This window comes from Myxocyprinus asiaticus, chromosome 10 (assembly GCF_019703515.2).
Source record: "Myxocyprinus asiaticus isolate MX2 ecotype Aquarium Trade chromosome 10, UBuf_Myxa_2, whole genome shotgun sequence".
NCBI lineage: Eukaryota > Metazoa > Chordata > Actinopteri > Cypriniformes > Catostomidae > Myxocyprinus > Myxocyprinus asiaticus.
In genome coordinates, this window is record NC_059353.1 from 41,557,202 (window position 1) to 41,572,727 (window position 15,526).

General features: G+C 43.0%; 1 protein-coding gene across 3 annotated transcripts in view; it reads left to right on the plus strand.

Moving 5' to 3' along the window:
* col18a1a (collagen type XVIII alpha 1 chain a) overlaps nucleotides 1-8,483 on the plus strand; it is a 146,688-nt gene extending 138,205 nt beyond the window's left edge. For all 3 annotated transcript variants that reach the window (XM_051709109.1, XM_051709108.1, XM_051709107.1), the window contains 2 exons: nucleotides 3,413-3,528; nucleotides 6,544-8,483. In XM_051709109.1, coding sequence (XP_051565069.1) covers nucleotides 3,413-3,528; nucleotides 6,544-6,757 — 330 coding nt within the window. In that variant the 3' untranslated portion in view covers nucleotides 6,758-8,483. The remainder of the gene's footprint in view (nucleotides 1-3,412; nucleotides 3,529-6,543) is intronic.
* The last annotated feature ends 7,043 nt before the right edge of the window (nucleotides 8,484-15,526 follow it).

Consider the following 15,526-nt stretch of genomic DNA (forward strand, 5'->3'; position numbering starts at 1 on the left):
AACCGAGAAAAGAGATGCTCTGAACCAGGAGGAGCTTGCTCTTTTCCCAGTTGACCCGAAGAGGTGTGAGAGCACCAGGTCCTTGTGTGCGCACAACATGTCTCGAGAATGAGCTAGGATTAGCCAGTCGTCGAGATAGTTGAGAATGCGAATGCCCACCTCCCTTAACGGGGCAAGGGCAGCCTCTGCGACCTTCGTAAAGATGCAAGGAGACAGGGACAGGCCGAAAGGGAGGACTTTGTACTGATATGCCTGACTCTCAAACGCAAACAGCAGGAAGGGTCTGTGTCGAGGAAGGATCGAGACGTGGAAGTACGCATCCTTCAGGTCTACCGCCACGAACAAATCTTGATGCCGGACGCTTGCCAGAATGCATTTTTGCGTCAGCATCTTGAACGGGAGTCTGTATAAAGCCTAGTTCAGTACTCACAGGTCCAAGATTGGCTGCAACCCACTGCCTTTTTTTGGTACGATGAATTAGGGGCTGTAAAACCCCTTCTTCATCTCGGCTGGAGGGACAGGTCCTATCGCGCCCTTCCGTAGGAGGGTAGCGATCTCCGCGCAAGGTAGCAGCGTTTTCGTCCTTCACCAAGGTTAAAGAGGACACCGCTGAACCTGGGCGGACGGCCGGCGAAGTGAATTGCATAGTCGAGTTGGATGGTCTGGACCAGCCATCACGACGGATTGGATAGCGCAAGCCACGCGTCCAAGTTCCGTGCAAGGGGGACCAAAGGGACAACGTCATCGGACGTACCAGCAGGTGGGGCCTCGCGGCGGGGCGGAGCTCGAGGTGCCACACCACGTCGTGGCCGTGCTGAGTCTAAGGACATCGAAGCACTTACCTGGCTCCTTGTGACCTTGACGGTGTCGCTGAATAGGCCAGCCTGGGAGATGGGGGCAGCAAGGAATCGTGTCCTGTCGGCCACACCCATCTCGACCAGGTTGAGCCAAAGGTGGCACTCCTGGACCACTAATGTGGACATCGTCCGCCCGAGAGACCGCGCCGTGACCTCCATCGCTCGGAGAGCGAGGTCGGTCGCCGAGCGCAGTACCTGCATCAATCCCGTGGCGGAACTACCCTCGTGCAGTTCTTTTAGTGCCTTGGCGGACTTGCAGGAGAGCCATGGCGTGCAGGGCAGAGGCGGCTTGTCCAGCGGCACCATAGGCCTTGGGCATCAGAGATGACGTAAACCTACAGGCCTTGGACGGGGGCTTTGGGCACCCGTGCCAAGTGGCAGCGCTCTGCGGGCATAGGTGCACCGCGAGCACCTTTATCCACTGGGGGATTGCCGAATAGCCCTTGGCCACCCCACCATCGAGGGTAGTGAGGGCGGGGAAGCTGAAAAGATCGGGACCGGGCAGTAAAAATGCCTCCCACGACCTTGTCAGCTCTTCATGCACTTCCGGGAAGAAAGGAATGGGGGCGGGGCGTGGTTTTGAGCGGCGCCACGAGACCAGGAACCAATCATCGAGCGGCGAGGGTTCAGGGAAGAGCAGAGGGTTCCACTCTAGCTGACACTCGCGGCTGCCCGGGAAAGCATGTCGTCATCTCTGCGTCAGCCTGTGACTGGGCAATCATCCCCGAAGGGAGGAGCCCAGCTGAGGCTTCCGACTGGACGAGCCCGCTCTCCGATGCTGCGCTCGAGAGCTCATCACTTTTGCGGGCTCCGAATAAGAGGTCGAACTCGCCATGAGACGAGCCGGCGGACTCATCCGGAAGCCCGATCGGGGCAGACGAGCGTGCTGGGGATTGGGAGGTCCGCGGGGGGATACCCGGCGGAGGCGGTCCCATTGGGGTCCCCAAATCGCCCCCAGTGCTAGCCGTGCTGGCCTCATACCCGTGGGTAAAAGGACCGAGGCGGGGAGCCTCTGGGGTGGCTTGCTTTCTTATGAAGGCGAGCCGTGACCGCATCGTTGCCATGGACATGTATTCAGCTCAGTGAGCATGACCGTTCAGCTCCGAAGAGAAAATCTGAATGAGTGGTTGCATACCAGCTCCTTTTATACCCGAATGTCCGGGGGAGTGGCATGCAAATACCACTCGCCGATTTTCATTGGCCTTTTATCCATCGACACAACGTCAAGTGAGTGACAGATAGGGAACAGAGTTTTCAAACTTAAACGGATTAGTTTGGACATGGTTACCCTTACAAAAATCAAAAGTTCATGGCAAGTTTTCCACAAACTTGCCATTCATTATTTTCACATGCAAATGAGCTTTTTAGTGTAATAAAAATTAAGTTTGCATAGTATTGTAGTTGCAGAAAATTACTGAGGCTTAATACCATTTTTATGCCATGTTGTTCATAACAGTTGTCAGTTGAGGGAGCTATTTTGCTGCTGTTGTTTTTGACAACTGCTTCTGCTCGGTGTTGGTCTCAATAAAGCTCATATGGTATCTTTGGAGTGTGGGGTTTTGGAAAGAGGGTGTGTGGCTAATCCAACGGCTCAGCTTGTGGAAATTCTAGAATGGCTAAAATCGCTTACAGCACCTTTAATATCCACCTTTTTCCTGAACACAGAAGTTTCACAATTTATAACAGATGCAAGTTTTCGTTTTCTGGTCTTCAGTATCTTCACTTGCATCGGCATATGTTCTTAGTGAATAATGTGATGTTTAGGTTATTACATTTGTAAACATTTTTGAAAATTGTGGCACCATTTTCCGACAGTGCCTCGCTCGTCAAAATTTAAGGAGCAGGTGGATAACGTGACACTATGTACTTAGGTTAGTTACGTTGATATCAGTAATTACTTTGAGTTGTTAAGACAGCCAACAACTGCACAAGTTGAGCCTCATTTTTACTCCAACTAACAATGGTTGTGGTTCTCTGTATGGACCGCTCATATTGGTAGTTTCTTATGGAGACTGGAACCAGAAAACAGTCCAGCAGCAATTAGAATAATCATGGTTAGTCAGGAAAACTGTGAATAGAATGTGCGGTCAAATTGCTATCAAGTGGTTTGTTAGCAAGGACTATAACTGTTGTCCAACTGTTTGTACAGTAGTTTATGTTGTAGAACAAAATGGGAATGTCTCTTCAAACAATGTTAACCACAGCCCTTATTTTAATCATAAAACTCTAAAAAAAAACAAAAAAACAAAAAAAAACATGAGCAATTCCAGAGAGATTCCATGGATCGGAAATGCTAATTTGCTGGTTTTAGGGGCTACAAACAGAACAGCTCTTTTGGAACTTAAGAACAGCTTTGAACATGGCTCAACCAATCAAAGTACAGAGTCGAAACAAATTGTTTTATATCTATAAAAAAAACTTTTACTATTGTTGTCATTATCAGCGTTTCTCTCTCAGAATACACAGATGTTAATTTGATGTTTTTAATAATTCCTCAAGAATTTATTTTATACCAAACCCACTCAATGAACCAATGTGGTCTCTCCTCTCTACAGGATCAAGTGCTTTTCAGTAGCTGGGAGTCTCTCTTCAGTGATTCAGAGAGCAGGATGAAGGACAATGCGCCTGTCTACTCATTTGATGGCAGAGATGTCCTGAGGGACAGTGCCTGGTGAGTGCCACTGTGTGACCCCTTCAATTAGAGGCCTCAGTAGAAACATCTTGTCAGCTTTCATTATCCTTTAAAATGTCCACTGCACTGGCACTATAAATGACTGATTTAATAATTAATAATATATCAAGATACTGTCATATGTGTCATGCTGTGTAATAGCTTAGCCTGTCATGAGAACTACTTAAAGCATTAAGAGAGACCGTAACTATTTAAAAAGACCTTAAAGGAATATTCCGGGTTCAATACAAGTTAAGCTTAATCAACAGCATTTGAGGCATAATATTGATTAACACAAAAATAAATTTTGACTTGTCCCCAAAAATCTGGGTTCCAGTGAGGCACTTATAATGGAAGTAAAACATGGGGCCAATCCGTAAACGTTAAAATACTCACCGTTTCAAAAGTATTGACACAAGGCGTAAACAACGTGTGTTAACATGATTTTACTGTGATAAAATCATTTACTAAACTTTTCTGTGTAAAGTCATTGCCAGATTTACAACTTTGTTGCCATGTCAACAAACCCTTAAACCTTAAAACGACTGTTTAAATTATGATCTAAACAACTTTACAGCTCAAATACATGAGTTTAAACAGAAAAATTAATGTAAGTGCTTTTATAAAATTACAAACTTCACATTTCTGCCGCATTCACTTCCATTGTAAGTGCCTCACTGTAACCTTGATTTTTGCTTTTTTTTAAGGAAAAGGAGGGATGAGTCGAAATAATTTTTTGTGGTAATCACCATTATGACACAAATGCTGTCGCTTGAGCTTAACTTGGATTGAACCTGGAATATTCCTTAAAAAAGGTCTTGCAGAACCAGACTTTTAACTATCGGCATAAAGTCTGGTCCACTTGGCAGCTTACTCAGGCCAAAAACTGCCCTCTTAGACGTGAAGAGACTGTCTGACTGACATGCAAAGTCTGACAAACTAACCACATTTTGTGTTTTTATGTAACATTTTCTGACATCGGTTATACCTCAGTGAGTGACCAGTAAGCAATGAAGTGGTAGATTGATCAAATATTGGTGCAGTGAGTAAAAACTTTGTGCAGAATTTGTGGTAAAAATTCTGTCCATCCAAAAGAAATAAGTACTGATTTTTTCATAAACTTAACTCGTAAAAATAAAGCTGTACTGTATATACTATATTTTTACACCTGGATATCCCGTTTACTTCAGAAGTAATGTTGGGCAAATTCACTGAATGGCTGCGCCACTTGTGTGCGGTATTCCAGCGTGAAAACCTGTGTCTTATTCACTAACCACTTAAAATCAGCTGAAATATTGCTGCATCTAGAGTATTTATATTAAATAATTTTTATCCCTTTCCTATGTATAGTGTAAGTAAGGGATAATCCAAGGCTGTAGGTGTGCGTTAAATGATTTTAAATGCCCGACGTGGAGGCGAAGAACCACCCTCCGCAAAGTGCATTTAAAATCGTTTAATGCACACCTAGCCGTGGATTATCCCACTTATTCCATGGTCACTTGCCAGCATTGATTAATTACTGCTGTCATTGATTTTTACAGTGCAAATTTTAACTGCAAGAATAACATTAACGGTTAACTTGATCTACAGGTCGTTAGATTTAGAGTTCTGCCTATTCTAAATCAGACACAGAGATAAAGTACTGCGATCATTTTTTGGAGACCAAACACTATTTAAAAACTGTGAATTTCAATACTCAATCTAGAAATAATAATAGCTACATAATATAGCACTTCTCAGAACATGTTATATTTAATTCCTATTTTTTTTTTTTTTGTCATTTTCACATTAATGAGAAAAAAACAGCGTTGCTGATGTGACAGTTGTAAAAGTAGCACTTACTGTTCATGATGAGGAGAAAAATTATTGAAAATGCTCCAAACCTGTAGACTTTGAGCTCTGAGACATCTATACAGTATCCAAGGCTGCAAGATTGATTGAATGAATGAAATCACGATATGGCCTTGCACGATTACTACACCGCAAAAAGCTGCGTGTTATGAAACAGTTTCCATCCATTCAGTGCTTCAGTAAAAGATGCATGATAGCGGGGCATCCTCTAGCTGTTAGCTCTAGCAGCACATGTTAAGCAGTGCAGATTATGTTTTCATATTAATATATTAATTGTCTTGCCTCCTCTTTCCGGACAGCGAAAGACACATTTGATGGGTCCTGTTTACCTTGTCTCCCCCTCTGTGCAAAACAGCTGAATGTCAAACCATACTTTCCTCACAAACACTATGGGTGATTAATACAGGGCTGATCGATGAACACTATTGTCTTTTCTGTGTTTCCTATAGCACTTCACAGTTGAATTTAAGACTGCACTGCATGACTTGATGATGTTGTTTTGTGATGTGACGGTTAATTCCAGCTCTGAGACTATATTCGTGTCTGGAGGTCGTTTGAACCGAGGCATAAAACTCTTGCAATGTCTCATTAATGAGGATAGCAGAGGAGGTGTATTAATGTAGAGCGGTGATTAAAACTGACTGGAACTACCTGTGCATTCAGCGGTTTGAACCGCACACATTCCAGCCAATCAGCATTGAGTATTCGAACAGACCATGGTATAAGTGTCATTACAGAATGCGCTTCATTCACAAAGCTGTGCTATATGCTCGGTGCAATAAACCTTGCAGATTTTTTTTTTTTTTTTTAAAGAGATGGTTGTGTACATTTTCTATTGATCTTAGCAGCATAAATTAATCAAATAATAATTAAATGATGGAGAAGGGCATTATAACCTTACATACATTATGATGCAAAACATATTCATGTCTAATTTGTGAATTGTTCTATTGAGTTAGTTCTTTTCAATGAATTTAGTTTGAATGATTCATTAGTAAATCGATCTGAATCAAAAAGATTTTTTAAAATCCTTATCCAATACTCACAAATGACAGGAAAAGTTATGAAAATACATTGGTCAAAAAGTGTGGGAACCATGTATAATGGATATCATTTCATATTGGCTTTAAATCAGCTAAAAACAATCGCTTCCCTGTTCTGTAGGCCAGAGAAGATGATCTGGCATGGGTCCAATGCCAAGGGTCACCGGCAGACAGATAACTACTGTGAGACGTGGAGGGCCGGAGACCATGCAGTGACAGGCCTGGCCTCCTTCCTGCAGTCAGGCCAACTCCTCCAGCAGACATCCAGCAGCTGCTCCAGCTCCTACATCGTGCTGTGCATCGAAAACAGTTACATGACACACTCCAAGAAATAAAGCCGTCCACAAGAGTTTTTGAACACTCTAAACAACTGTTTATACAGGCCCAGTTCCACCCCAATAGATGCCTGTGTCTATGAATGAATATATATACATATATATATATATATATATATATATATATATATATATATATGTATATGTATATATATATATATATATATATATATATATATATATATATATAAAAATGTAAAAGAACTGAGTCTGCCTTTACGAGAATTTGCCTGTTGTCTGCTCCCGTAATGCCAAAGAGGCAGTTGAACGTGGAGGTGTTTGCGCTCTCTCAGGGCATTGGCACATATTTTTCAAGGTTAAACCAGATAAGTGAGGCCAACTGAGGCAGTGTTTTATGTGTATTCATAAAATATTTTGTATATGAATTCTCTGTTGTATGTGTTGTCTTTTTATGTTTCTTTTAAGATGTCTTAATTGGTATATTTAACCAATTTTAGCTACATATTTTTGTGTAACTTTTTCCACATATTTGTCCATACATTTTCCATTTTCATCCAAGATTTTTTGGGATACCGAGGGGCAAACATTTAGCTATAGTTATAGGGCTTAAAAAGAGAAAATATTTATTTCACAATGAAGAGAGACCAAATATGATTTGAAACAGAAAAAAATCAATACTTTTTTTTGCTGTTTTAGTTGGCACATTTTACAGTTTAATTCTTCCACAGATAAAAGTGTGAAACTGAAATGGTTAACCTTAGCTAAATATGGTAACTCTCTCAAAAGAGTCCAATTAGTTTACTGTAATAAGGTGCCTTGAAAATTTCAATATGTTTCAAAAGAGTCCAGTTGTTATATTGTAATACGGTGTCTTGAAAATTTCAATATCCCTCAAAAGAATTTTGTATAATTTTGTGAACAAAAAGATAAGATACTTCTGTTGCATTTATGGGATCACTTTTATATATATATATATATATATATATATATATATATATATATATATATATATATATATATATATATATATATATTATTCTTTTTTTAATTTTTTTTATAATTATTGTTATTAATGTGAAGTTTTATATGGACATTCTTCTTAGGGTCAATGCTTTTCTGGTTGATTCCAGATTTGTTTTTTCTTTTTCTTTTTTCCCCGATAAAACAAAGTGGACGACATAAGAGGGAAGCTGCAAGATTTTTTGTATGAATAAATACTGATGTAGAAAGAATTACAAAATTTAGATAACATATCCTATAATGAATTGTTTAGACATAAAAGAGCTTTTGGTTGCATTTGGTGCTTTTCACTGATGAAAACGCTGCTGACAGTGTTGTTTGGGAGAGACGTAGATATGTTTTATGAAGACACTTTATTTTCTAACTATATGGAATTTCAGACACCTAATCCACTGTAGTGCTTCTGATGTGTGCGGTACAACCCTGTGGACTTTCCTAGTTTCCATGTGCTATACCATGTCTCAGAATAAATGATTTTGTTTTCATTTGCCACAATTTCTTTGGCACTACTATTATGTATTAAATCTATTTCCTTAAAACCTGACCTTTCTATTGCACATATCTACACATACAGTAGCTTAAGCTTGGTTGTCTTTTCATGCACAATATTAACATATCGGATATCATTCACAGGCCATTTCGTATCATAAATTTGTTTACTTCGTTAACACTGTCATTTGGATTGACTAATTATGTATTTAATGTATTTTAGATTGAAATGCACATTAAAATGGTTCCAACCCATTGTTTGCTTTGAGAGAATCATGTTTGCCTACAAGCATTAGATGCTGAAGGAATATTGTAGTTGACCCAAAATTCTGTCATTTTAATTTACTGACTCTGCTGTACGGTATGCTATTTTTGTCTTCACAAAAGTTGTCCATACAACTCGTGCACTATATTTCAAGTATTCTGAAGCCATAGGATAGTTTTGTGTGATGAATAGACTGAAATTTATGTCATTCAATGAAAACCTTTACCTCTGCTGTAGCTCTTAAATCGCATTCTCCATTTCACATATTTAAACTGGTGCACTGTATTCGGTTACGACCTGTTCGGTGTCAATGATATATGCCTTTTTGAATCTAAATCCATACACAAATGAGAAAAAGATCTCAGCATACGGATTTGGAAAAACATTGGGGACAAGTAAATGATGACAGTCACAGACCTATTCCTTTAAAGTAGAGATAAGATTAAGTGATATTCAGTTTAAATCATTGACTTTAGATCATCATAAAGCGACCTTTGATCAGCATAAGTGCTCTTCACTCTCAATGGTGGGAATTGTAAACTATGCTATTCTTCTAAATGCTGTATAAGCACCAAACAACTCTCAGGCAAATGTCTGCTCTACACCTACAACAGAAAAGCCTGAAGTCCTGATTCATGCATGTCTGTAAATTGCACAGTGTGCCCCTTTGATGACATTGCAATCCCTCCTCAGTGCCTATTGCACTGACTCTCTGTCTGCTTGAAGAGTTTTACAGCCTTTTCAATAGGATTTAGCGATGTGGCCTTGAGAGGGCCTCAGGGCAAATCGGAGACTGCTGACAGCGAGCTGGTGAAGCGGCCCCTTTTGTATCTCAGGATTTAAAGGTCCTCTGCAAGCATTTCAGGCAGGTGGACTGAGCCTGGGTTAAAATATTCCATGATAACAGAATAGACCCTTTTCACACTTCCGGCTTTTGGAACGCGGAAGTAAAAAATTGCAGGGTTAACTTTTATAGCGGTGAACGGGAGACCACTGCAAATATTATTTTTGCTAATCCATTTGCTCCATCAGCAAAATGAAAAATACACTATTACGTTTTCATGAATTACCACAAGAGGTAAAAATAGAAAGCGGTGGATTACATCTGTCAGAAGAAGAGAAATTGCCAAATTTACTGTCATTCCCTCAGCAGCTGTATTAGAAACCCATTGCAGCTGTTTGGTTGCTTAGGAGACCTGGATGGAGTCACTCAGCACACCCTGGATTTTAACTTGCGACTCCATGGGTGGTAGTCAGCATCTTTACTCGCTGAGCTACCCAGGCCTCCAATAATTGTATTTTTTATAAGTCATGGGTCAGGAAAGTTCTCAGCATATAAGAAAGGATATACACTTTTTATTATTAATACTCAAAAAGCATTTATTGCTAAAACTGTCAAGGATGTGGTAAGGGACCATCTGAATAAATTTCTTAGTATTATTCATCTTCAATGTGGTATTACTGACTGGTACTGCAGCTCCCTTTATGTATATTACGCAGTCAGTGTAGTGCAACTACTCCCTACAGGACACCATCTTACCCTAGGGGGGGCATCAGAAACTTCACCTGCTGCCATTCCTCGCATATGCGAACCAAGTGCGTTTGACGCTTTTAAACAACATTGACAGAGTTATGCTGGGCAATAACTGGCTGCTTTTCCTTATAGTCCATAAAGCTGGGAGTCGATTCCAAAAACAATCCATTGTTCGATTCTACCACTAGTAGTCCAACTCCTCCATTTAAAAATATAGAGCTGTAAATACACAATTTAGCCTATATGTATATTATATATATATATATATATATATATACTGTATATTAAAAATGTATGGCAGAACCAGACGGGGGTCTGGAATCAAATCTGTCATACCCCAGAGTCAAAGAGGATGTTGCACCCATGCTGAATGATATATTATCCACATAAGTCTCTATGACTGCAAACACAAGGAACAATCTGCAGCTGACTGCAGTCTCTCGCGCTGGCACAGGAAATCTATATTTAGCAGCAAGTAATAACAAAGCGCATCCGAATGGTCTACAGACGGTAATGATACGAGTGCGGGACAAGATGTTGGCTTAATTACATTGGTATCGGAGGCAAAGCCATGTCTGTCGGACGTGCTGCGTTTATGCTGTCTTTGTGAGTCACTGAAATGAAGATGCTCTTTTCTGCTGTTGGGTTTTATGGATGTGCTTTATGCTGCTGCTTCATTTACTCTCTTGTTCTCTCCACGTCTTTGCACATGAAGCCATCAAACCAAACTGTCAATGAGATAAAGCTTAAATTAGATGTCCACGAATGACTATAGAACACGATAGCACATGTGACTCCAGAATGTTTAAATAAAAACATGTTTGTTGCACCAAGGAAAAATAATCAGAAATATCTGATAATATTCTATACTAATAGAAGGTTACTAAACTATATGAGCAGGGTCCAAAAATTAACTTTTTGCCTCACTTACCTGCTAATATCTGGTAAACTGAGAAAAAAAAAAAGTTCCTGACCATGACACCTTCATAAAAAAATATTAATTGTCTCTGTGACAAAACAGTTATTAAAATTAGCTGTATGCCACCAAGAGTATTTGTTGACTATAGCAACTGTGGCCTCCAAGCTAAACTTCTTATAGCATAGTACTATGCTACTCTTTCTGAAGGACAGTATATAGTAGCCTATGTATACTGTACATAGCATGCACATTTTTTGTATGCACAGAATACCCGGAGGACTTGCTACATTTGCCAAATATGCATTATACAATACAGCATACTGCATGGAATATTGTATTGCAAGCGAGCTGACCTTCATTTTCAGTGTGATGAATGAACTGGAACTAAAATCCTCTGCGATTTCCTTGACTCATTATTTGGTCAGACTGCCAAAAGTTAAAGTGATAGTTCACCCAAAAATGAACATTTTGTAATCATTTACTTACCCTCATGCCATCCCAGATGTGCATGACTTTCTTTCTTCTGCTGAACACAAACAAAGATTTTTAAAAGAATATTTCAGCTCTGTGGGTCCAAACAATGCAAGTGAATTGGTACCAACTTTTCGAAGCTCTAAAAGGCTATAAAGGCAGCATAAAAGTAATCCATAAGACTCCAGTGGTTAAATCAATACATTCAAAAGCAATATAATAAGTGTGGGTGAGAAACTGATCAATATTTATGTCCTTTCTTACTATCAATCTCCACTTTTACATTCTTCTTCTTTTGTTTTTGGCTATTCACATTCTTTGTGCATACCTCCACCTACTGGGCAGGGAGGAGAAATTATGGTAAAAACTTAATTAAATATTGATCTGTTTCTTACCCACACTTATCATATTGCTTCTGAAGACATGGATTTAACCACTGGAGTCTTATGGATTACTTTTATGCTGCCTTTATGTGATTTTTGGAGCTTCAAATTTTTGGACCTGAAATTGAAATTGTATAGACCTGCAGAGCTGACATATTCTTCTAAAAATAACTATCCTCACTGGACGCCTCTCTCTGAATTGAACATGCACGTGATGAAATCATGTGACAACAATGTAGCATACTACAGTTTGAAATATTTATTATTGCATAATGTTTTCTATCTCACTTACTATTTTAGATAGACAGTATACAGCATATACTGCACAGTATGAAGTGCAGTATGCTAGTATTCCATTCCTAAACACAGTTAATCACTGAACTTTAGGCTACTTCCACATTAATCCGGATACATTTGAAAACTGCGTTTTCATTTTCGAAACGCTCTCCTTCCATGCTGCCATTTTCAAGCTGTTTCCAAAAGTTTCTTGTCCACACTGAAACAAAAAACTTGAATCCCCTTACTGTGCATTCAAAAAATTGCCATTCCATGTACATTCTGAAACACAATTGTCCATGTGTTCCTTCGCTGGACAGCAATTCCGAGAAAACTTCCCATCACCTTTTAAGGACTGCAATGTGAAGGTTGTACAAAGTTATCAAAGTAGATAGCAGGTAAAACAATGCTGCTACAACATGGGCCGCCATATTGATTGTTTTGGGTTGAATGGAACACAGGACTGCGTCACATGACAATAAATACTTCATCGGAGCACCTACCCCAGCACAGGGCATACTAGCACACATACTGGGCCCGGCTATGAATTCTTCCACTGAATTTGCAAGCCGTAGGGCTAAGGAGGAAGAACATCCAGGGTTCACCGTCTTGTGAACTTGCATGGAGGAAAAAAGCACACATCTTCCCTTAAGAGAGGGGAAAGGCACTATGCGCAAGCGGTACACCCGGCCAGCTGCCCGCACACTTACTTGCTTGTAGCTGTCAACACACGGGATGAAACTGGCTCAACCTGGAGATTATAAAATCTTGCAAAGGTATTGGGTGTTGCCCAGCCCGCTGCTCTACAGATGTCTGCTAGAGAGGCGCCGTTGGCTAGTGCCCAGGAGGATGCCACACTCCTAGTGGAGTGTGCTCGTAATCCCAAAGTGGAGGGCACACCCTGGGCCTGGTATGCCAAAGCGATGGCATCCACGATCCAGTGGGCAAGCCTCTGTTTGGAGACGGCGCTCCCTTTCCACTGTCCGCCAAAGCAGACAAAGAGCTGCTCAGAGTGTCTAAAGCTCTGTGTGCGATCCAAGTAGATGCGCAAAGCACGCATCGGACACAGCAAAGACAAGGCTGGGTCTGCCTCCTCCCGGGGCAGTGCTTGCAGGCTCACCACCTGATCCCTAAAAGGGGTCTCAAGACCACATGAGAGTATTCCGGACCGAACTCCAGGCAGGTGTCACTGACAGAGAACACCTGCAGGTCCCCAACCCTCTTGATGGACATGAGCGCAGTCAGGAGGGCAGTCTTTAATGAGAGAGACTTTAGCTCAACTGACTCCAGGGGCACAAACGGGGCTCTCCGCAGGCCCAGCAGGACCACAGAGAGATCTCATGAGGGAATGAGGCGCGGCCTAGGAGAAATCAACCTCCTAGCACCTCTAAGGAACCTGATGATCAGGTCGTGCTTCCCCAGGGACTTACCGTCCACCGCGTCATGGTGTGCCGCTATAGCGGCCACATACACCTTCAAGGTGGAGGGGGACAGCCGCCCCTTCAACCTCTTCTGCAGGAAGGAAAGCAACGACCCGAATGCACATCTCTGAGGGTCTTCGCCTCGGGAAGAACACCAATTTTGTGAACAAACACCACTTCAAGGCATACAGGCGCCTTGTAGAGGGAGCCCTGGACTGAGTGAGTGTGTCTACCACCACCGGTCTTCCATATCCCATCCAGGGGCCAGACATGGAGATTCCAGAGGTCTGGTCACAGGTGCCAGATGGTGCTCTGTCCCTGAAAGAGGAGGTCCTCCCTCAGGAGAACTCGCCAGGGAGGGGCTGTCACGAGGAGCGTGAGATCCAAAAACCAAGTCTGGGTGGGCCAGTACGGCACCACCAGGATGACCTGTTCCTCATCCACCCTGATCTTGCACAAGGTCTGTGCAAGCAGGCTCACTGGGGGGAATGTATACTTGCGCAGCCCCCAGGGCCAGCTGTGTGCCAGTGCGTCTGTGCTGAGGGGAGCCTCGACCAGGGAGTACCAGAGCGGGCAGTGTGAGGATTCCCGGGAAACAAATAGGTCTACCTGTGCTTCACCGAATCAACTCCATATCAGCTGGACCACCTGGGGGTGGAGTCTCCACTCTCCCCTGAGTGTCACCTGCCGTGACAGCGTGTCCGCTGTATGGTTGAGGTCGCCCGGGATGTGAGTGGTCCGCAACGACTTCAGTCGCTGCTGACTCCAGAGGAGGAGACGGCGGGTGAGTTACGACATGCAACGTGAGCGTAAAATGCCTTTGCGGTTTATATACGCTACCGTCGCTATGTTATCTGTCCGGACTAACACATGCTTGCCCTGGATCAACGGCCAAAGCCTCCGCAAGGCCAGAAATACTGCCAGCAACTTGAGGCAGTTGATATGCCAACGCAGTCGCAGCCCTGTCCAGGAGTCTGCGGCTGCGTGCCCATTGCACATGTTGCCCCAGCCTAACTTGGAGGCGTTTGTCGTAACAACGACACGCCTGGACACTTGCTCTAAGGGGACCCCTGCCCGCAGAAATGCAAGGTCTGTCCAGGGGCTGAACATGCGATGGCAGATCGGCGTGTTGGCCACGTGATGCGTGACTTGCTACCATGCCAATCTTGGGATTCGAGTCTGAAGCCAGTGCTGGAGCGGTCTCATATGCATCAACCCGAGCGATGTGACCGCCACCAAGGATGCCATATGCCCCAGGAGCCTCTGAAACTGTTTCAGTGGGACCGCTGTTCTCCACCTGAACAACTTCAGGCAGTTCAGCACCGACTGCACGCGCTTGTTCGAGAGTCACGCTATCATAGAGACAGAGTCTAACTCCATCCCGAGAAAAGAGATTTTCTGAACTGGGGAGAGCTTGCTCTTTTCCCAGTTGACCCGAAGCCCTAACCAGCTGAGGTGCCTGAGCACCAGGTCCTTGCGCACACACAACAGGTCTCGAGAGTGAGCTAGAATCAGCCAGTCGTTGAGATAAATGAGGATGTGAATGCCCACTTCCCTTAGCGGGCAAGGGCTGCCCCTGCGACCTTCATAAAGACGCGAGGCGATAGGGACAGACCGAAGGGGAGGACCTTGTACTGATATGCCCGGCCCTCGAAAACGAACCGCAGAAAGGGTCTGTGCTGAGGTAAAACCGAGACATGGAAGTATGCATCCTTAAGGTCTACCGCCGTGAACCAATCTTGATGCCAAACACATGACAGAATGGCATCGGAGTCAGCATCTGGTTACCGCCTTTCTTTGGCATGAAGTAGGGGCTGTAGAACCCCTTCTTCATCACGGCTGGAGTGACAGGCTCTATTGCGTCCTTCTGCAGAAGGGTCACGATCTCTGCATGCAGGGCAGTGGTGTTCTCGCCCCTCACTAAGGTGAAACGGATGCCACTGAATGTGGGCGGGCGGACGCTGGGTGAACTGAATCACATAGCCGAGTCGGATCATCCTGGCCAACCAGCATGATGGGTTGGAGAGCGC